At 48.0% G+C, this 22805-nt stretch overlaps 1 protein-coding gene across 4 annotated transcripts in view; it reads left to right on the top strand.

Annotated features, from left to right (window-relative positions):
- The window catches only part of RABGEF1 (RAB guanine nucleotide exchange factor 1), a 28121-nt gene extending 19513 nt beyond the window's left edge, over positions 1-8608 (top strand). For all 4 annotated transcript variants that reach the window (XM_082201457.1, XM_082201455.1, XM_082201458.1 and 1 more), the window contains 4 exons: positions 257-389; positions 2102-2193; positions 3816-4072; positions 4313-8608. In XM_082201457.1, coding sequence (XP_082057583.1) covers positions 257-389; positions 2102-2193; positions 3816-4072; positions 4313-4711 — 881 coding nt within the window. In that variant the 3' untranslated portion in view covers positions 4712-8608. The remainder of the gene's footprint in view (positions 1-256; positions 390-2101; positions 2194-3815; positions 4073-4312) is intronic.
- Positions 8609-22805: the final 14197 nt, after the last annotated feature.

Raw genomic sequence — 22805 nt, 5'->3', positions numbered from 1 at the left:
CAAAACACAGGCCGCAGTAGTAGCATACATAAAGGGTTGAACGAGTTAGCTGGTCCAAGGGAGCCCAGTCCTGGTCTGATCTAGCAGGGCAGCTCTTAAAGGAGAGCTCTTGACTAGAAGATGCTCAGGTGTTTTCTCAGGCGGCATTTGGCTAAAAACAGGTAGAACCGGAAGTTTGGTGCAGACTCTGCCTCCGCTTCTTTGAACTGTATGGGGAAGCCAGGTATTCTTTGATCTCGGGATGTCTTTTTTTCAGTGTCCCCGGAAAAAGCGGAGAAGGCAATGGACCAGATCGAGAAGTACGTCATGACTCGGCTTTACAAATACGTTTTTTGCCCGGAAACCACGGAGGATGAGAAGAAGGACCTTGCTGTCCAAAGGAGGATCAGGTGTGGCTGGGTGCCCCCTTGGGGGAAGTTGTTCTGCCTTCACTCAGCTTGATAAACTTCTATGTAGTTGCTACGCTTCTGCCTGCTTCAGGGTGGCACCAAGGGGTGTCCTTGCCTCATTTGTAAACCCCCATTTTTTAAAAAAAAGTTTCAAAATGACCTTTTTGGTAAAGTATGCAAACAAATAAAAAATGTAAAAACAAGCAGGAATATAGTCCACTAAGCTAAGACAAAACACAGTCTGGGTGGGTTACCACTGACCCTAGCATTACAGGGAACACAAGAGATTTTGAATTCATTTTATTACTCATTTAAAAACATATTTTTATACCACTGTATAGCAATTAAAAATTTATAGCAATAAAAAGAGAAAATCATACCAAAAACTATCATCTTCGTTTTTGAAAAGCAGACATTTGTTACCCATTGTGGAAGACGATGTATTCTTAATTACCTGCATAAGCCTGGTGGAATAGAAAAAAAAAATCAGCAGGCATTTAAAAGTTGGCACAGAAGGCGTCTGCTTGACTCTCCAGTGGCAGAGCGTTCCACAGGACTTTTACACAGTCACAGTAAACGAGTAGCCCATTTATAAGCCTTTGTGTGCTATTTGGTCTCAGCCCCTGTAGTTTTCAAGCCAGCAACCAATGTTGCTTGGGAATCTTACCCAGCCACATAGATTTTTGAGTGGCAGGTGAAGGAACCTGACCCTGTAGTTGGATCATGCAAGTTAGAGGCCGCTGCGCACTATCAAATGTACATGTTTAGCTGGATTCCCCTTGCATGTCTCATCCCTCTCCCCCAATAAATTTTCTGCTACAGTCAACTTTGGTCCACCAGCCTTTAAAATAAAATGGTGCATGGTATATCCCTAGTGATGAATGTCTAATCGGGCTGCTCCTGATAATGAAAGGAGGATTAATGTCTTGTAATTTGTATTCTGTACACTGTATTAAAAACAGAATAACAATAGCAGCAGCAAAACGATGTTTTGAAAAAAGCAATTTTCTGCTATTCATCCCTGTAATTTACTTAATTGTCAGTTTTTATTTTTACATGGTTTTTACCGCAGGACATCAGGTTCAGAAAGGAGTATTACATGGGTTAGTTACTAATTTTACAAATAAGATTAAATCAATTTCATTTGAAGATTATATATTAGCACACCAAGCCCAAGAAATACAAAAATAAGTAGTTGGTGGTTGTGTTCAGTTTTTATAATATTTTTCTCTCACATTTTTTCTCCTTTTTTTTTTAAAGTCTTGTTTTAAAATATTTTCAGCTTTTTGAGCATGTTAGTTTGCCAAGAAGGTTAAACTACAGCCACATTCATGCCATACGTGAGCACTCTCACGCCACAGTCATGGCTTCCCCCAAAGAATCCTGGGAACTGTAGTTCATTTAAGGGGATTGACCACATCAATCTATAATCCCCAGCACCCTGGACAAACTACAGTTCTGGGGTTCTCCATGTCTGTTAAAGCGATAAGAGAGTGCTTTAAGTGTAGCTGTAACTTTGCTTTCCCAAAATCCATAATCTTAAAATTGTAGAGTTGGATGGGACCTTGAGGGTTGTCTAGTCCAGCCCCCTGCAATGCAGGAATCTTTCGCCCGACATGGGGCTCAAACCCACAACCCTGAGATTAAGAGTCTCATGCTCTACCAACTTGATTTCTTAAGAGCTTTCTCTTTCTCTCCTCCTGTACTTTCAGAGCTTTGCACTGGGTCACTCCTCAGATGCTCTGTGTTCCTGTCAATGAAGAAATCCCCGAAGTCTCCGACATGGTCGTAAAGGCCATCACAGGTATGCTGAGGGATGCTGGGTCCCAGCTGGCGCAAGGGCGGGTGCAATGCCATGATCTCTTTGCAAAACCATTGCCCAGCCTTAAAATCACCGACACAGAAACAAATATGTCTCTCTGCTAAAGCACCATAACAGGCGGCCCTCAAGAACCTGGACGCAGCCCATGGTGTGTGGCTTTTTCTGCATGTTTCCATGGAAAACAATCCAAGATTGGATCGGGATTGACCGCTCAAGAAACAGGGGCATCTTTGTGTTTCTTACAAGATTCCCCAATGTTTATTGCTCAGGGCCACAAGCTCAGCAGTAGAACACATGCACTACCCACAGAAAGCTCTGCTAGGTCCAGGTCCTCAGTATGTCCAGGTAGGGCTACCTAACTTTGAGAGCCAGAGGGAAAAGTAGGCTACGTTTTGGGCCACATCTAAGTCAGAAAACTGTACATACATGGACCTGTGTTCTCCAGAGTTAAAGGGCTTATTCCAGCTAGGCAGAAACACTCCAGAAGAATAGGAAGTAGCGGTGGTGAGAGAGCGTGGCCCAGGGAGAGTCCCAAGGACATCAGAAGAGTCTCAAGGGTCAGGCCAAAGACCCATCTAGTCCAGCCTCCTGTTCTCATAGTGGCCAGCCGGATGCCAAAAAGGGAAACCAGCAGAAATTCAGCAGCATTGCTGCCTCCAGATGTGGAGGCAGGACATAGGTAAAGGTAAAGGGACCCCTGACCATTAGGTCCAGCCGTGGTCGACTCTGGGGTTGTGGCGCTCATCTCGCTTTACTGGCCGAGGGAGCTGGCGTACAGCTTCCGGGTCATGTGGCCAGCATGACTAAGCCGCTTCTGGCGAACCAGAGCAGTGCACGGAAACGCCGTTTACCTTCCCACTGGAGCGGTACCTATTTATCTACTTGCACTTTGACGTGCTTTCAAACAGCTGGGTTGGTAGGAGCAGGGACTGAGCAACGGGAGCTCACCCTGTTGCGGGGATTTGAACCGCTGACCTTCTGATTGGCAAGTCTTAGGCTCCATGGTTTAACCTACAGCACCACCCGTGTCCCAGGACATAGATAGTAGCCATCAATACCTTTCTCCACGTATTTGTCCAATCCTCTTCTAAAGCCACCCAAATTGGTGGCCGCATTTGCCTCCTGTGGCAGGGAGTTCCGCCGTTTGTGCTGCATGAAGTTACTTCCTTTTGTCCATCCTGAATTTTCCAACGTTCAGCTTCCTTGGGTACCCACGAGTAGGACGAGAGGGAGAAAAACTTTTCTCTACCTGCCTTCTCCATGCTATGCATAGTTTTGAAGAGGGCGCATTCGGCTTGCCTTCTCTCCAAGCCAAAACGCCCCAAAGGCTGCAACCTTTGCCTCTTCATCCCCTTGACCCTTCCTGAACCTCTACAATATGAGGGGAGGTAACTGGAACTGCATCCCGCATTCCAAATGCGGTCGTGCCACCGGCTTGTATAGCAGCACGAAACCTTGGAGAGCTGCTGCCGTTCAGTGTCAGCAGTGCTGACCCAGACGGACCAGAGCCTCTGACCTTCCTATCTGCCAGAGCCTCTGTGGGCATGTGGCTACTGGAGATTGCACCCCTCCATAACCCTCTGGGCTTCTCCCGTGTCTTGCAGACATCATCGAGATGGATTCCAAGCGTGTCCCCCGGGACAAGCTGGCCTGCATCACCAGCTGCAGCAAACAAATCTTCACCGCCATCCGGACCACGAAGGACGAGCCGGCTTCGGCCGATGACTTCCTGCCCACCCTCATCTACATTGTCCTGAAGGGGAACCCTCCTCGCCTCCAGTCCAACATCCAGTATATCACTCGGTTCTGCAATCCCAGCCGGCTGATGTCTGGCGAAGATGGTTACTACTTTACAAACCTGGTAGGTACATTGCGGGGTGGGGGTTGCAACTGTGATATTGCCTGTTTCATTTTCAGTTCCTTTCCTAACACTCCCTACCATAGAATTCGCCCTTTTCTTCCACGGCCGCTGCTCAAGAGTAACTTCAAGCAGCTGGAATAAAAACAGTGGCTTAGCTAGTCGGGCGTGCTATGTGTGTGTATGGATCTTGTGCATTGTGTAGCGTGGGAGTAAATGTGGTGCCTTTCCCCCTGCCTCCAGTGCTGTGCCGTCGCCTTCATAGAGAAGCTGGATGCCCAGTCCCTCAACCTGAGTGAGGAAGACTTTGACCGCTACATGTCCGGCCAAGCGTCCCCGAAAAAGCAGGAGCCGGAGGGCTGGCCGGCCGATGTCTGCGTAGGGGTCCGGCAGATGTACAGGAACCTTGACCTCCTCTCCCAGCTCAACGAGCGGCAGGAGAGGATTGTGAGCGAGGCCAAAAAACTTGAGCGGGACCTCATTGACTGGACTGACGGGATCACCAAGGAGGTCCAGGAGATCGTGGAGAAGTATCCCTTGGAAATCAAGCCCCCCAATCCGGCCTTGGCTGCCATTGACTCTGAAAACGTGGAGAATGACAAGCTGCCGCCTCCATTGCAGCCCCAGGTTTACGCTGGGTGATGAGCACCTTCCGGGGCTCAGAGACATCCCTCCCTCTCTGTCCCCCACCCCGCTTTCCTCTGCTTGGGGAGAGGGCTAAAGAGGGGCAGGAAAATCAGAGGAATTTAAAACCGGCACATTTTAAAGGTACTGTTTGCTGGCAAGTGTGTCACATGATACTTATTTTAGCCAGAGTTAGCCAGCTACTATGAGGGCTATGGGTTTTGCGTGTTCCTCGAACCCAATTTAACTTCTTCCTTTTTACACAAATCCGGTATAATTTTTAAGAAACACAGGTGGTTTTTTTCTCTGCTCCCCCTGTTCTCCCTTCAAGGTATGCATGTGTGTGTGTGTGATATTTGGTTTGTTTCTCTTTTTTTAAGTGAAGTTTTTGCTGGTATTTTTTTCCTGCTTCAAAAATAAAAAATAAGGTGGTTATCAGCACTTTGCAAGGGATGCCAAGTTGTAGGTTAAAAAAAACTAGAATGGTACTCTTTTATTCCTTCTTGGGGGCGGGGAGAAGGAAATATGTTGTAAAGTAAATATTTAACAATTGTAAATAGGTCTGCAATATTGGGCTTGTGCTTTCACCTGCATGGCATCTGGTAAGGAATGCTAAATGTTGGTTTTTGTTTCTTTACCGTCAATGAGTTAAATTTACTGCTTACAGGTTTTTTTCCCCCCTCCCCAGGAATTGTGGGGAGGTGGAATGGCAGGAAGTTAGAACCTTGTAGTGGGAAACAATTTGCTTTATCTTAACTGTATACCTTGACCAAGGCCATCTCCTCAATATTCACAATTCCTCATCCAGTTACTCTGGTCTCCCCTAATCTGGTGCCCTCCTGATGTTTTGAACTTTGACTCCCATCAGGTGTCCTATGCTGGCTGGAGCTGATGGGAGCTGTATTTCAAAACATCTGGAGAGGGCACGTGGGTGGGTGCAAGCTGAATTTATACAGAGAGAGAGAGAGAGAGAGAGAAAGAGAGAGAGAGAGAGAGAGAGAGATGAAAATAACCCTTTCTTCCAGTGTTGTCCTTCAGCACAACTGGGTCTCTTCGAAGTCAGAGCAAAATCGGGCGGGGGGGGGGGGGACCCACATGCTTATGAGCCAGTTTTCACTGCTCTAAAAGCAAGCAGGATTTGGCCCATCATCAGTGTGGGATTAAACGTGCTCGAAAAATGTGGCCATTCTCCCTTTAAAAAAAATAAAAACAACCTTGAAATGTTTTGTCATTGCAAAGCATTGTTTGTAATTGTGGCAAAACGACACCCTGCGTTAGAGAAAACTGGGCAGCGTGTATATACGTAGCCCTGTAATGTTCACTTCTAGCTGGAATTTCAGCCTGGCTTTAGTGCAACGCGAAGACCAGATATGTACCTGCAGGGTCAAAGAAGGCCAGCCAGGGTAGAGACATGGAATGTGTAATGGGTGCAGAAGACCACACCAGCCCTCTTCCCCTTTCCCTGCCTTTCCTCGTATTATTTGACACAATAGCGGGACGAGATTCTGTGGAATCCTTAACCTTCCGAAGTTGCAGGCATCACTTCTATGGATATACAGTACGAGTGCGTCTTACACACATTTAACCCGCACAGTTCCAATCACGTGCAGTTGAAGGCCGGCTGGTTGAAATCCTGCACGTTCAACGCAAGCAAGGTGGAGAGCTTAAAACCTCTCTTTGCACCAGCTTTTCAGCTCTCTTCCTGGGGTGTGTTTGTATGCTCAGCAATGCAGACTCTGGAAGGCTAGGGATGCTCATGCAGGGGTTGTTTGAGCATATGTGTTTTGGGGTATATTCAGAACCCTTGGAACCAACCCCCCCGTGTAAGATGTGACCGTATTGTGTATATATATCTGTTTTGGGATTTATATCTGTAACGTTCTGTAGCCTTTCCTCAGCGCTGGGTTTAAGTGAAGTCTCTGACCACACCTTCCTTACCAGTAGCTCACTGGAAGGGTCCATATTCCACTGAATTGGGTCTCTTTCCTTCCTGCCCCTCTTTCCCAGTCTTTCAGTAGCCTGGGTCCACCCACCCTGTCAAATCCTCTTCCCTTTGGCCAGAGAACCGATGACGCTGTTCAGACACAGTGACTTGCCAGCCTGAATTGATGAACTGGCCCGTAGCTGATGCTTTTTCTACACCTGTATGGGATTGGCGAAGGGCTGGGAGGTTTGGGTGGCGCACGACCCTATCTTAGAAGGTCTTGGCTGCAAAGAGCAAAGCTGTTTCCCCTGCTATTAAATTCATCCTAAGTATCAGTGACTTCTGGTTCTGTTTTGTTTTTTGAATGCCAAACCTGCAAATACAGGCGCATAGGAAGCTGCCTTATATGCTGAGCCAGTCCATCAAGCTCAGTATTGTCCACACTGACTGGCAGCAATTCTCCAGGGTTTCAGACGGGTCTTTCCTTATCCCTTTAACCTCAAGGTGCCAGGATTTGAGCCTGGGACCTTCTGCAGGGAAAGCAGACACAAGACTTTCAATTTCTCAGCCCCTTCAAACGACACAAGGAGAGAAGCTGTGCTTTATAGTGTCAACGGCTTGATGCCGCAGTACAACACGTTTTGGAATCGCCACTTTTTTGCATGTCTTCCCCTGGCCCCCGGATCTTCCAGTCTTAACCATCATACTTGTAGATGTGCAGATCATTGATGAACTGTGGAGTAGATTTCCAAGTATCTTGTTTTTCGAGCAGCTTCTGGAACCAAGGCCAGACAGGAAATTGAGAGGAATCTGCAGGGAGGGATCAGGAAGAACGTGTGGCTTGTGATGGTTAAACACCTTGGCTTGCAAGGCAGAACGATATTGATGAAATGAAGAGGTAAGAAGGTGGGAAAGAGTCTCCAGAAGTGGGGTTTTATGTAGGAAAGACAGTGAGCTCAGTTAACCCCAAGACAGGATTCTTGGGGTCAGAATTCCTTTAAAAGAAAAAAATTAATCATGGGGTTGGAAGGAAACACAAGGGTCATCTCGTCCAGGGTGAAAAATGAGGTGATAAGGCTTTCAAAGTTTACTATTGTTTACAACTGATTAGCACAGAGGAAGTCAGAGAAGAAGGAAAAGTATCATAGGATGATAAAATTGTAGAGTTGGAAGGAACCCTGAGGGTCATCTAGTCCAACCCACTGCAGTGCAGGAATCACAGCTAAAGAATCCCTGACAACCCCTTGTTTTAAAACCCCAAATGAAGGAGAGTCCACTTTCCACCCGTGTTGCAGCCCCTCAGATACCCAGGACTGTGAGCTCAGTTGAGTTGCAGTACTCAGAATTCATTCCAGGGCTCAGGACTCATTCTTTCTAAGCCTATGTCTTTTGCACCAGCTGGTGGATATTGGGGTTCTCGTAAAATAACAAAGTAGATTCCCACAAGTCTGCCAAAAGAGCGTGAGTACAGCTGTTTTGCTGTTCAGGGCCCTTCTCCATTTTTTTGCAATAAGTTCAGACCGAGACTGTGATCCATTTGTGTCCTCGCTTCCTTTGTGTTCCTTTATTCTGTGAGCTCTTCGGAGTTTCTCGAAAGGTAAATATTTTTATGGCGTTCGCTCCTTAACCCCAGGTACATGGGTGGAACAGACAAAGCTGACCGCAGAGAACTTGTATTTTACCACTTCCGTTCTGAGAGCAGGGGTGCATGCATCTGTGAGTCCCTCCAGCTGTCATTGAGGATATCCCAACTCCTGGCGGCCAACAGGACTAGTGGTCAGAGGTGCTGAGAGTTGAAGTCCTGCAACATCTGGAGGGCTACAGATAATATCCACCTCTGCCTTAAGAAGGGGGCTCCTTTCCCTGCCGTTGTTCCTCTCTTTGTGACGCCCTTAGGTGCTAATTCTGGTTTCCAGGTCCGTACATTCTCTCCTAACTCTGCTGCTGTTACTGAATTGCTGTTGAATGAAATTAAACCTCTTCCACAACAAGGTTCTCTTGCATTCACTGTCTTTTTGTATAGTAGTCAATGCCTCGTTTCTTAACTGGACGTGTTAAGCCTGGCACAACTTGTTCCTCTCACCCAGGAAGGTGGTGGAGGCAGTGGGGCAAGTGATCAGGCCAGTGGGCTGTCTCCTCCAGCATCCTGTTCCCCCAGTGGTCAACTGGATGCCGGGGGGAGACCAGCAAGCTGGATTCGAGCACAAAAGCCCTCTCCCCTCCTGTGGTTCCCAACAAACCGATACTGCCTCCAACTATGGAGACTAGTAGCCATTGATACCCCTCTCTTCCCTGAATTTGCCCACTCCTCTTTTAAAGCCATGCAATCTGATGGCCGTCACTGCCTCCTGCAGCAGTGAGTTCCAGAGTTCAACTATGCCCTGCGTGAAGGACTTTCTTTTGTCTCTCCTGAATCTTCCAACATTCAGCTTCATTGGATGTCCGCGAGCTCTAGTGCTATGATAGAGGAAAGCTGCTCTCTTTCCACTTTCTCTAAGCTGTGCATCATTTTTTAAACTTATGTCATGTCACCTTTTACTTGTCATTTCTCTAAAAGGTCCCAAATGATTCAGCCTTTCTTCATAGGGGTGCATCCCATTGATCATTCTGGATGATCCTTTTCTGAACCTTTTCCCAACTCTACATGGTGGGTTAGCCAGAACCGTACACAATTATGCTAAATATGGTAGCACCATTGATTTGTATAATGGCACGATGAACAGTTTTATTTTCAATTGTGCAGTCGAACTGTGGAGTATCGTGCAGAAAACAGGAGTCTGTGTCCATCTCCATGAAATCTGCCCCTTCACAATTATGAATGGTGTAAGAAGTGGTTCCCGGACCTACGGTTGTGGTTGGACTTGTGTCCCTCTCTTACTCATTTCTCTGTGTGATGAGAGTTCAGGTCCACATCAGCTGGGACCACCCATCACTTGGCATCATTATGGCGCTAGATGATTGGCAGCTGCGTGGGCCTGTCTGCCTGTCACAGTTGGCCAAGGCAGTGGGGAAGGTAAAGATCTAGCCCAGTGGGACAAAACGTTTTCCCAGCTCTGCTCTTAACTACTGTAGCACAGCATACCCTTTTGCTGACCGGTGTGGTGCAGTGGTTAGAGTGCTGGACCAGGACCTGGGAGACCGGGGTTCAAGTCCCCACTCAGCCATGAAGCTCACTGTGCCAGTCACAGTTTCTCAGCCTAGCCTACGTCCGAGGGTTGTTGTGGGGATTAAGTAAGGGGAAGAACCATGTACACCACCTTAAGCTTCTTGGAGAAAAAGGTGGAAATAAATGCTATTATTTATTATTATTATTATTATTATTATTATTATTATTATCCAGAATAGAAGTAATTAGAATCATAGAATCGTAGAGTTGGAAGGGACTCAAGGGTCACCTAGTCCTACCCCCTACGATGCAGGAATAAAACATCCCTGCTATAAAATATTCCAGTACTGCCCAGATGCTGATAAGCTCCCTGCCAGATTTTAGCCCTGTGGATGTTCCTTTTCTCTAACACTAGGTGGCAGTGCAGGGAAAGAAATAGGTGCAAGAGCCAATTTCTCCCCACTTATTCAAACACTCACCAGATGGTACAAATATGTTTCTTTTCCTTCCTCTCCCCCCCCCCCCCTCAAATGTGCAGAGAAATTCCAAAGCACATACTGGAGCAATACTTCCATTAGGCCAATCAACGGGTCCCAAAATAAAGCAGCACACATGCTTTGGAGCATCCCAGGAAGGCTTCATCATGCTAGATAATTAAAAAAGTATCCTGGGTCAAATAGTTGGGAGAGCACGGGCTTCTCAGAGGGATTTCTTCACCCGTTTTCATTAGTTGGTTGCATCAAATAACATTTAAAGCCTACCTACATGCTTGGGATAAGGGTCTTCATGGAAAGCCTTGTTTGCAGAAGGCTGTGACCCTATTAGTAACAGTTTATGAAAGTCAGAGTAGTGGTTAGAGTGTTAGACTAGGACCTGGAAGACCAGGGTTTGAATCCCCACTTGGCTATGAAGTCCCCTGGGTGTCCTTGGGCCAGTCACTTACTCTCAAGGAGGCGTGCATGCTTTCCTTCTCTCTTCAATTACAGTGGTACCTCAGGTTAAATACTTAATTCGTTCTGGAGGTCTGTTCTTAACCTGAAACTGTTCTTAACCTGAAGCACCACTTTAGCTAATGGGGCCTCCTGCTGCCGCTGCATCGCCGGAACCTGATTTCTGTTCTTATCCTGAAGCAAAGTTCTTAACCTGAAGCACTATTTCTGGGTTAGTGGAGTCTGTAACCTGAAGCGTATGTAACCCGAGGTACCACTGTAATCCCCACAACAATCTTGTGAGGGAGGTTAGGCTGAGAGGCAGCGGCTGGGGGTGGGATTTGAACCCTGGTCTCCCAGGTCCTAGTGCAGCACTCTAACCACTACACCACATTGGGCCTCAACACAAACCCAGAGCAATTTCTCTCCCCATCCCTCCCTGAAGCTGTCCGTTACCGTTGAAACATCTGCAAGCGCACTCCTGCTTATTACATTCTGGTCATTCTTGAGACTGCATTTCTGGCCCGAAGAAATAACCCCGTGCCACGATCTTCGTGGTCATACAGCCTTAAACAATCAGTAACTCTGTTTGTGACCGAACCATCCGGAATGCACTTGCTGGGAAGACCCTGCCTGCGTCCAATGAATGTGAGGTTCTTAGCTGTGCCCTGCAAAGATTCATTGCACCACACAGAGCACAAGAATTTCAGGAAGGCAAACTTATTTCTGCCATTGCAGGTAAGCGGGTGTTTTTTGTTGTTGCTGCCAATATTTTTCAAAATAAGTAGCTTGATTCATGGCGCTTCTCGTCGGGAGCCTTCCCACTGATCCATAATGAAATTCAGACAGGTGGATTTGTACTTAGCTGCAACTTGAAGCATGTAAAGTTCAGCAGGGGCTGGTATCCAGCGAAGTCACACCCCAGCGTAGACCTCCTGAAAGCACTGGGCTTAAGTCCCTTATTTTCGCTTTGGCTGTTCCCGAGTATGTTTCAGTGTTTCCCAAACTTGGGTCTCCAGCTGTTTTCGGACTACAGTCCCCATCATCCCTGACCACTGGCTTGCTAGCTAGGGATGATGGGAGTTGTAGTCCAAAACCAGCTGGAGACCCAAGTTTGGCAAACACACTTATAGGGCTGTGATGGGAGTGTGGACCATACTGAGCTGGTTGGACCAATTGGTTTGTTTTCATGGGAAGAACCCATAGCTCAGTGGGTAGAGCATGTGCTTTGCACGCAGAAGATCCCAGGTTCCATCCCTTTCCAGGTACGGCAGGGAAAGATCGTTTCTTGAAACCTAGAGAGCCCCCGTCTCCTAGTGCAGAGACAATGCTGAACTAGACAGACTCAGGGTCTGATACAGTACAAAGCAGCTTCCTCTCTTGTTTAAACATTTGAAACCATGAGGACCAGCACCTTGATTTCTCTTTTAAGGGAAGGCACCGCAGCTCAGTGGCAGAGCATACATTTTGAATGCAAGAGGTCTCTGGTTCAGTCCCCAACAGCATCTCCAAGGAGGCCGGGGAGACTTCTGCCTGAAACCCCAGAGAGGCCATTGCCTACCAGTGTCAATAATACTGATCTAGATGGAGCACAGCTTTGACTTTCCTGAAGGTAGCTTTCCATGTCTCTAGAGTGGGGGATTTGCATTTAAAAATAATAATCATAAAATACACTGTGTGATTGTTTAAAAGCACTTTGCGAAGAGGAGCAAACAATAAAAGTATCAGTAAAAACATCTCTTTAAAAATTCAAAAGATATCAGCAATAAACTAAAAGCAGACTGAAATACACGCCAACATCCTGCATGTCTGGACCTGTCTAAACAGGTGCTAAAAAGAACAGCGAAGGAGTCTGCCTGGGGTCAAGAGGCAGGGAGTTCCAGAGTGTAGGTGCAGCCACACTAAAAGATGGATTATTTGCACATGCAGAATGGGTATTAGGTGGTACCAACAGGTACATGACTTCTCTGCAATGGGAGAGGTTAATCTTTAGGCTGGAGAACTGGAAATGGGCCCTGCACCCCCCCCCCAATTAATCCACTGTCCTCCCACATCACAGCAAGACTTTCTCCTAGCCAAAGGTCTCAAAGGATTCCTGCGTCAGGCGGCCAAGTTCCAGAAAGTGCGGTCCGCGCCAGGAATCTCTTTTTCTCTGCTCTTTCTCTCCCCCCTCGATAATGAAATATTGATGGGAGTTAAATATTCATGGATCGTTTGCGTCGGGAGCTTTTTAATCCGTCTATTAAAGGACGAGAGAGAGGCCTTTGATGATGGGGAAACTTTTTGCCAGGCTTCGAAGATCCCTAAATCCTCCAGGTTAAAGTCGGGTTTTTAAATAGGGCCTTCCGTAATGTCCTTGGCGATTTATTTATTTAATTGAAACGCACGTCTGTGTGTCATATATCTTACTTGTCGCTTGAAACACTTGTTTTGGAGGATTTTGGAGTTTCTTCGCATGAAACTCGGGCTGGTTTGCAGAAAGGTCAAAGAAGCATGCGTCTGGACGTGATGTGGAGCTATGTACTTGCGCACAAAGACCTCTGCACACACCAATTTAATTTATTAGTTATTTATTAAATTTATCGCATTGGAAGCCTCAAGCGACTTACAATGCAAAACAAACAAATACATTAATTCAGAAGCATGAGGACTGGAATCTTACTTTTCAAAGGGAGAAGCATGGCCTGTTGCAAACAGGAGCTTCATTTCCCAATGGCGACTCCAGGTAGGCCTGCAAATGTTCCTTGACTGAAACAGCAGTGGCATAGCGTGAGTTGCCAGTGCCCGGGGACATGCAGAGGGAGGGAAGGAAGGAAACAGAGTATGCATGCACTTTCAACTGCCTAGTGGCATCCGCCCCACCCAGGAGATTGCAGCTGCAGAGATAAGAAAAGAAGAGTCATTCCGTTGTCTGGAGCTGTATTGAAGCAGCGCCAGGTGTTGATATCTTGTGCCCCTAAACATTTTGCGCTGGGGCAACCACCCACGCTATGCCAATCCGTACTGAACTAGACGGACCCTGTGGTCTGACTATGCATAAGGCAGCTTCCTGTTTAAACTGCCCCTTTTGTTCAGAACTGGACTAGAACCTTGCTTTGTTTTTCGGTGGAAGGACTGTCGCCGAGTCCTGCGACAACAAAGCCCCTTCATCTCCGGATTTCAGAGGCGCTCTGACACCGCCTCACGCAGCTCTTCTGAAACAGCGGCAGCGTCGGCTGTCGCCGCACTTCAGAGCGAGGCGAACAGAATTTCGGCTCGTTGCTTTTTGAAATACAGCGGGGGCTTGACAATCTCGGCTTTGTAGCCAAGGGAGCCCCCGCCGAGCTGCGGAGGATGCACAGATGTTCCTCGGAGAGGGATGTGGTTCCCCCTCACTTTGCCTGCCCTGCCTTTGCATCAGGGAACTGCAGCTGCACTGATTACAGAGAAAAAGAGACTCTGCGCACCTTGAAAAGTGGTGACATTAGCCACCTGATTTCTAAGCTTTAAACTTGAAAGTGGTGGCGTTGCTCAGAACGTGGCAAAATCTCCCCACCCTCTAATATTTGTCCTTCACATCTACATCACTGATGTGGATAGTGTGTTGTTTTTGCAATAGGTGGAAAGGAATTGGATGTGTGTCACTATTTTGGAAGGGGGCGGCAGGCAGGGGGACGGATGAAAGTTTCTCTGATCTATTTCTGAGCCTGTTTTATGCCCCCAAAGGGCCCCACAAAGAATGATAGCAACGACAACAACAAAACCAGCACGATGCCATCAAGTACAGCAGAATTGTTATATATCACACTGGCAATGTGTTAGGATGACAGAACTGTAGAATTGGAAGGACACCAAGGGTCATCCAGTCTAACCCCCTCAGTAAACCATCAGCTAAAGAATCCCTGGCAGATGGTCCATCCAACCTCTGTGCAAAAAGCTCCCACAAAGGACAGTCTGCCACCTTCCGAGGGAGTCCGTTCCACTGTTTGAACAACTCTTGCTTTCAGAAAGTTCTTTGTCATTTTTTGTGAGACTCTCCTTTCTTGCCATTCAATCTGTTGGTTGGGTCCTAATCTCTGGAGAAGCAGAAAACAAGCTTGCTTCATCTTCCATGGAGCAGTCCTTCAGATACTTGAAGATGGCTAGCATATTACCTCTCAGTCTTCTTGTCTCTGAACATCCCAAACTCCCTCAACAGTTCCTCAAAAGCATGGGTAGGCAAACTAAGGCCCGGGAGCTGGATCCGGCCCAATCGCCTTCTCAATCCGGCCCTCAGACGGTCCGGGAAGCAGCGTGTTTTTACATGAGTAGAATGTGCACTCTTATTTAAAATGCATCTCTGAGTTATTTGTGGGGCATAGGAATTCGTTCATTGCCCCCCCCGCCCCAAAGTATAGTCCGGCCCCCTATGAGGTCTGAGGGACAGTGGACCGGCCCCCCGCTGAAAAAGTTTGCTGACCCCTGCTCAAAAGGCTTGCTTCAGACCCTTCACCATCTTGGTTGCCCTCCTTCCAGCTTGTCAACATCCTTCTTAAACGGTGGCACCCTGAACTGGACACAGCACTCCAGGTGGGGTCTGACCAAGACAAAATAGAACGGTGCAATGACTTCCCTTGATCAGGACACTAGACTTCTGTGGATGCAGCCTGGAATCGCATTAGCCTTTTTTTGCTGCTGCATCACACGGTTGCCTCATGTTAAGCATATAGTCTGCTAAGGCCCCTGGGTCCTTTCCCCATGTACTGCTGCCAAGCCAGGTGTCCCCTGTCTTATATTTGTGTGTCTGCCTATTCCTGCCTAAACCTTACATTGGTTCCTACTGAAATTCATTTTGTTCTTTTTCATCCAAAGGATCCAACTCGCTCCAGATTTGTTTCCATCCTCCTCCTTGCTGAGACCTACATGGGCAAAACTGAGATGGAGGAGGAGGAGGAGGAGGAGGCTGACAACTAGGCCACCCCCTGGACTGGTTGACAGCAAGAAGGCAGGCAGATCAGGGCTGGATGAGGACAGACTGAGAATGGGGAGGTGGTGCCCCTTTGCCCTAAGGAACCACCCTCCACTGGGTCTCATTTCAATGCCTCTTTCGCCCATGGTGTTACTAGGGAGTCATGCTTCCTCATTGCTCTGCAGGGGGGAGGACTGGGTGACCCTTGCAAGGTTACCAGATGTCCCCATTTCCCGGGGACAGTCCCCGGATTTACAAATCAGCCCCCATACAAAATCCTATCATTCCTACTGAAGTCCAAAAACGTCCCCTTACTCATTGAAAAAAATCTGGTAACCTTACCCTTACTAATTGAAAAAAATCTGGTAACCTTACCATGTAGGACTTACCCTTGGGGTCTGTTCCAACTCTAGAAATCTATTCTTCTTCCACCAGTGGTTTGAGCCCACCCAGGGGTGGTTGGGGGCAGAATTCCTTAATTGCAGCGGGTTGGACTAGATGACTCTTGGGGTCCTTAACTCTATGATTCTATGATTATTAAACTGTGCTGCAGCTTCAGCCCCTGTAGGGGGCAGTAGAGGACAAGGCATTGCCGGGTTCTTGGCAGAGAAACATCCGCGGAATTTTCGGGTTCTTCTATTCCCAAAGACCTCGTATTTCTCACTAAACTGCGGAGCCCCGGAGGGCCCTTTGTCAACTTCTCCGCAAGGCCTAAGTGCCGTAATCCAATTAACACACAGCTGGAGGCTGCTGCCTCGAAAGCGGTGGCTTCAGGCTTTGTTTCTGAAATGGTGGGGTTTGTGGGGCTCAGGGCCCCACTTCTCCAGCGCCTGAGATCCATGGGAGGCGGCTGCAGTTATGGCACTCAGCACATGCACAGAGACATCTTCTTTCTTGTAACTGGCCTGGCATATGGTGGAGAGATGCGTTTATACTTTATTCCATTTTTTGTTTAAATTATTTGTAGACCACCTTTCAAGGAATCCTCACAACAATGAGCCCAGCGCCCCACCAACCCCAGCCTGACCTCAGGCAGATAGCTCAGTCGGTAGAGCATGAGACTTAATCCCAGGGTCATCGGTTTGAGTTCCATGCTGGGCAAAAGATTCCTGCATTGCATTCTGCCTATCTTCTTACTTGCAGCCAATCAGGGCTTGTATTTGCCTTTCCTTGGCTCTGGCGCCACCTGCTGCTGGGCTCCCCGCCTTCTGTGCTATCTCAGGCACCGGCCACCACTGCAAGGTGGCATTCAAAAATATGTGACAATTGTATTAAAACTTCCTTACAGAGAAGGAATCCGAATCAAACCATTGGCCCATCCAGGTCAACGTGGTTCACATCGACTGACACCAGTTCTGGGTTCAAGGGGAGTTATCTGATGCTTTTAACCTGGAAATGGCAGCAAAAGAGTCCACTGTACCATCATGTCTGTTCCCTTTAAATCCCACCTTTTTCTCCATGCAGCTCAAGGCGTCGAGTTGGAAGGGACCCTGATGGCCATCTAGTCCAACCCTCTGCAATGCAGGGAACAGGTTCTGCCCCATCTCATTTATTCCCCACAACCACCCTGTGTTGTAGATTAGGCTGAGAGGCAGTGACTGCCCCCCAAGGTCATCATTGCTTCATGAGCTTCATGGCCATTTGGGCATTTGAACCCTGGTCTCCCAGGTCCCACAGTCCGACACTCTAACCACCACACTTAAAAGGTGGGTGATGGTATTGCTAAGCTAGACTTCCCTCAAATCATTTTTGCAAACAGCTATACAGTACAGACATTGTGCAGCAGCAAATATGCTCTACAGTGCTATCCTAATTATTTGGAGCAGGTGCAAGATCTGGGGAGACTTATTATTGCTCTCACTGATTTATTATTTACCTTTCATACAATGTTTAAAGGTGTTGTACTATAAGAATAATTAAAAACACTTAAACCCCCTCCCCCCACCACTCATATATGGCAAGTATACCCTAACAAGCAGACATTTGTAGCAAATACCCAATTATCCAGCTGGGAAAGAAAGACTGACTGTTGGAACAAAAGTGCCTCCATCTGTTTCCAGAAAGTGCCACTAGGGGGCGCTTGTCACACCTTGATGGGAATGCTGTTCCACAGAACAGGGGCAATCACACTTAAGGCCCTGCTCTGAGTTGTACAAGTGACTGACATAATTGGGAGGGGAAGAGATCAGAGCAGATTTATTAGTTTCTAGTCATTAGACTCATGTGGCAATGAGTTCCAGAGTTTAACTCTGTGCTGCATGTCCTGATTCTCCCAACATTCAGCTTCATTGAATGCCCACAAGTTCCAGCACTACAAGAGAGGAAGAAAAGCTTTTCTCCACCCACAATTTTACAAGCTTCCGTTAAGTTGCTTTACCTTTTTTTCCACTCGCCTTTTCCCTAAACTCCATCCCCTTGACTATTTGGGTGGGCCATTTCTGGGACCTTTATCAACTCTTCAATATCCTTTTTTTATTTTTAGACGAGGCTCCAGAGAGATTCAGTCCCATCCTTGCCAGCCTTGACCGGGCCTCAGTTTCCCTTTCACTTCATTTTAGTCAAACTACTGACTTTTTGGACACCCTGGGTAAAAAAAACAACAAACGGCTGCGGAACTCAGGCGGTCCCTCCTTGCTCCTTCTCTCTTTCTCGCCCCCTCCCTCCCCGCTCGTTTCCGACAAATCTTTTTCCGCAGTTACTGGAGCAGAAAGAACGCACTCAGTGCTGCACGCCGCTTGCTGGAGGCATGTAAAGTCTCGAGTGGTGGATGGCCCAGATAGAGCGGCGGTGCAGCGGAGCGGGCCCGGCAGGTCTCTGTCCGCCGCAGTGCCTGGAACCCCCCGGAGTGGCTGATTTTTGGCGTCCCTGCTCGCCTCTCGGTACAAGAAGCAATTTTATACATGAACGCCTTTGCATAATCCTCGGTTTTGGAGGAGAGAGGGGGCCCTTTTGCACACCCCCCCAGGACAGCTGTGCCTCCACTTATCGGAGAGGCTTAATTGCCACGAGAGCAAAGGTGGGCTGGGGGCGGCCAGCCTAGGAAGCCTTCCAGGCAGAGACAGACCTTTGGTCCATCTTGCTCAGTAATGTTTGCACTGACTGGCAGCAGATCTCCAGGGTACTCAGACGCATTTCCTGTCCTACACAGAGGGGCCAGGGATTGAAGACGCATCTCCACCCCCATCGTTCAGCGCAGACACTGAGGTCCAGCTCCGAGAGCCTTCTGGCGATTCCCTCATGGTGAGATGTGAGGTTACATGGAAACAGGCAGAGGGCCTTCTCAGTGGTGGCACCCACCCTGTGGAACGTCCTCCCATCAGATGTCAAGGAAATAAACAACTATCTGACTTTTAGAAAACATCTGAAGGCAGCCATGTTTAGGGAAGTTTGATATTTTATCATGATTTTAATATTCTGTTGGTAGCTGCCCGGAGAGGCAGGGGAAAGCCAGCCAGATGGGTGGGGTATAAATAATAAATTATTGTTATTAAGGCCTTCAAACGTTTACATGAAACTGCAGAGAGAAGGTGTCCAAAGCTTTGGGGTGCAGGGATGATGATGCCCAGCTTTGCCTCCCTTTTGCACCTTCTGATCCCATGGAGGATGCTAAAATCCTGAACTGCTTATTGGATATGGTTTTCGGATGGATGAAGGCAAACAGCCTGAAGTTAAACTATACAAAGTTGGATAGAATCACATAATCACAGAGTTAGAAGGGACCCCCCGAGGGTTATCTAATCCAATGCCCCACCAAGCAATTGACAAAGTATGCGAGTCCATGCACAACCTTATACATGTCTACTCAGAAGTAAGTCCCATTATGTACAGTAGGCCGCACCTCATCTGTAAGTGTGCCTAGGATTGCATCTGTAAACAACACAATCCTAGGGAGGTCTACTCAGAAGTAAGCCCTTTTGCCTCTGACGGGGCACAGCAGGATCGCAGCCTAAGTGTGGTTTCCCGTGTGGGCAGCTATTTTTGGAGCTAATGGAGTCCCTAATTCGGCATTCAAACAGCTAACAGCTTAATGATTTTGAAAAGCGCCTTAGGAAGGCCCCTGGAGCAGAGAGTCGATCAAGGAATATCTAATGGGTCCTTTGGAGCCACAGCCTCATATGGCAAGATAATAAGGAGCAGAAGGCAAGGAGGGGAGGGGAGGGAAATGCCGGGGCCGTAAACAGCCAACCTCCTCCTCATGACTTTAAAACTTGATGTGGGCAGGGAAAGAGCAGTTCAAATCATTGCAACACGTAACATACAATGATAGGACTGAGAAGAGACGTTCTGGGTCTGTTTCTCCACCAAATGCTGCAAAATCAGTGCCTGGTCCAGCCTGAATCGGCCTCCTCTAAAGCCAGCCAGTTCATATCAGCCAGGATATCCTTCATGTCCCTGATTTGGAGTTTCCAGATGGGGTTTCTGGCATAAACCCCAACAACTGCATTTTTAAAAGAGAAAAGCTGTTTGGGGGGCGGGAGGGTAGTCATGGTGGTGAAAGTTAAAACAGTTGAAACAGTGAGTTAAGGGGCTTTCCCTGCATGCGAGAAGACAGGCTCTGGTGAATTGAGCAAACAAGACCACTGGTGGGCCCAGTGGTCAAGAAGATGGTTTCTACATGTGCTGTAGAGGGAAGTGAGGGGCAGACGGGGCTCGTTCACCTGGGCAGGCAGCTCATCTAGGAGAAGGAAAACTCTGGTCCTAAACCTCCAGTGCCTTGCGGAATATCTTCAGGAGAAGATAAGTCTAAGGAGTAAACCCTACACAAATCTGGAGTAGAGTCCCTGAGACAGTTGGATCACACCTTGTATGCCTCCTTCCGGCAACTCCTGCAGCCAAGCTGGTACCAAATGTTTTGCCAGTGTGGTGTAGTCGTTAAGAGCGATAGACTCGTGATCAGGTGAACCGGGTTCGATTCCTCGCTCCTCCACATGCAGCTGCTGGGTGACCTTGGGCCAGTCACACTTCTCTGAAGTCTCTCAGCCTCACTCTCCTCACAGAGTGTTTGTTGTGGGGGAGGAAGGGAAAGGAGAATGTTAGCCGAATTGAGACTCCTATGGGTAGTGATAAAGCAGGATATCAAATCCAAACTCTTCTTCTTCTTCTCTGCTTTCCTTTGGACCACATCAGTGAGGCTGAGAGGGGGGTCTTGTCATCTAGGCAGCCCAGGCTTGTGCCCTGGGAAAGTCACTTTGGTGCTACCAATGCAACGGTTTGACTTCACCCCTGGAGGCGGACTCCATTGTCTCTCGAGACAGACGGATGCCAACAACAGTGATACTACTTTGAACAGTCATGGCTTCCCCAAAAAATCATGGGAGCTGTAGTTTGTTGAGGGGGCTTAGAGAGTTGCTAGCAGACTCCTCTGTCCCTCCTTCAGTTACAATTCTCAGAGTGGTTGAACAATCAATCCCTCTTCCCAGGGAACTTTGGGAGTTGTAGCTCCGTGAGGGGAATAGGAGATCTTCTACAACTCTCAGTGCCCTTAACAAACTACAGCTCCCAGAATTCTTTGGGGAAAGCCTTTATGGTTTAAAGTGGTATGATATTGTCAGGGAACTGCCATCAGAGTCTGGGGTAGAGAGCAAGCTCCAAAGGGATCCCAGAGAGCGTCCCAGGAGTGGGAGAGGCAGCCCGTCTTCTGGAGAATCAGCATAGCTCCAGTGGAGAAGGGGGGCAGATGGGGGAATCGGAGAGGTGGTCACATGACTCCTTGCCGGGGACCAGCGGGGAGAGGAAGGGTCCTCCGCTGCCTACGCCCTCCTTGCGCAGAAGGCTTCCGCGCAGGGAGAGTAGGCGGAGACTTGGCGTCAAAGAGCTTCTTTGCTGGAAGAAGTTTAAGAAACGCCCACTGACGGATTCTGCCAGCGATTGAGACAGTCACGGGCGAGTGGCTGTCCGGACAGGAAAGGTTCACTCAGGCAACCCAGCCAGAGGTTGGGATGAGCTTACGCACGAGCAACTGCTAGAACCATTACAGATATGCAGTGTAGATATGCAGTTTGCTTTGAGCCTCTGTCGGTTCACGTTGCTCCGCCGGAGCTCTCCATGGTCCTGAACTTCCTGAGCTGCCTTGTCCCATGCACAGTGTGGATGCGGCTTAAGTTGGATGCAACCCCTCATTCCACACGGCTCACAAGCAAGGAAGGGTCGACATGCCTGGCTCAAAGAGGTTAATAAAATAAATCTAGCAGACAGTTTTAGGGTTGCATTTATATTTGAATGAGAGTATGCAGATTAAGTCACAACTATTGACTGGGTGTTTTGTTTTTCCCTCTTGTAAAAGTAATGCGGTGCTCTGGGATAGATTCTGTTTTTTATTTTTTATTTTCTCCTTGCTTCATATCCCGAGGCTTCGATGAGCAGAAGTGGCAACCCAGTGACCTAGAATCTGTGTGTGGGGGGAGGGAGCAGGAGGAAAAGGAAAAGGGTGAGGAGAAAAGAACAGGAACACTGGCGTGTCTGCCAGCCTCGCTGTGTGGAGGTGCTGAGTTGCTGGCCCAGGGGCCCGATCCACCACACACTTTCTTACATGCTGGAGCTCAAGGGGAGAGACAGTGTGGTGTAGTGGTTAGAGAGTTGAACTAGGACCTGGGAGAGACCAGGGTTTAAATCCCTGCTCAGTCATGGAGCTCACTGGGTGTCCTTGGGGGCCAGTACCGGCCTCTCATGGTTGTTGTGGAGTACAAATGAGGAGGGGGAAGAAACATGTGTGCTACCTTGAGCTCTGCAGAGAAACAGCTGGAATAGAAATGCAATGAATAAATCAATAAATGACTAGGCAGAGGAACAGCAGCAAGCCTGCAGGCAAAGCGGGTTTGGATCTGGTATAACTCTACGCCAGCTTAAGTCACATTGGATTGCTTGGGATTGCATCCTAACTGAGCTCCACAATCACAATGGGCCTACTCTGAGTAGGGCTTGGTTGACAACAACCCTGTCCCCTAAACAGCAGCTGATTTGGATCTGAATTCTCGGAATGTAGCCTTGCATCAATGAATCCTTAAGGCGAATCAGTCAAAAAAACATTGGCATCAATTCAAAAGGGGCTCCCAGTTAGCTGAGTGGCAGGTCTCCCCCCACCCTTAAACATTAATTATTTTAAAACCATAATTAGAAAAATGAGGGTTGGCAGGAGCCACTTCCTTCTCCAGATCCTGTAAGGGAGAGTTTGCTCCATTATGCCCGTGCTGATGTTCTAAAAAGCAAAGGGAAAAAGAAAAATGAAT

Source organism: Podarcis vaucheri, assembly GCF_965113315.1.
Source record: "Podarcis vaucheri genome assembly, chromosome: 15".
Lineage (NCBI taxonomy): Eukaryota > Metazoa > Chordata > Lepidosauria > Squamata > Lacertidae > Podarcis > Podarcis vaucheri.
Note: the sequence above shows the minus strand (reverse complement) of the source record. Positions and strands in the feature narration are given on the sequence as shown.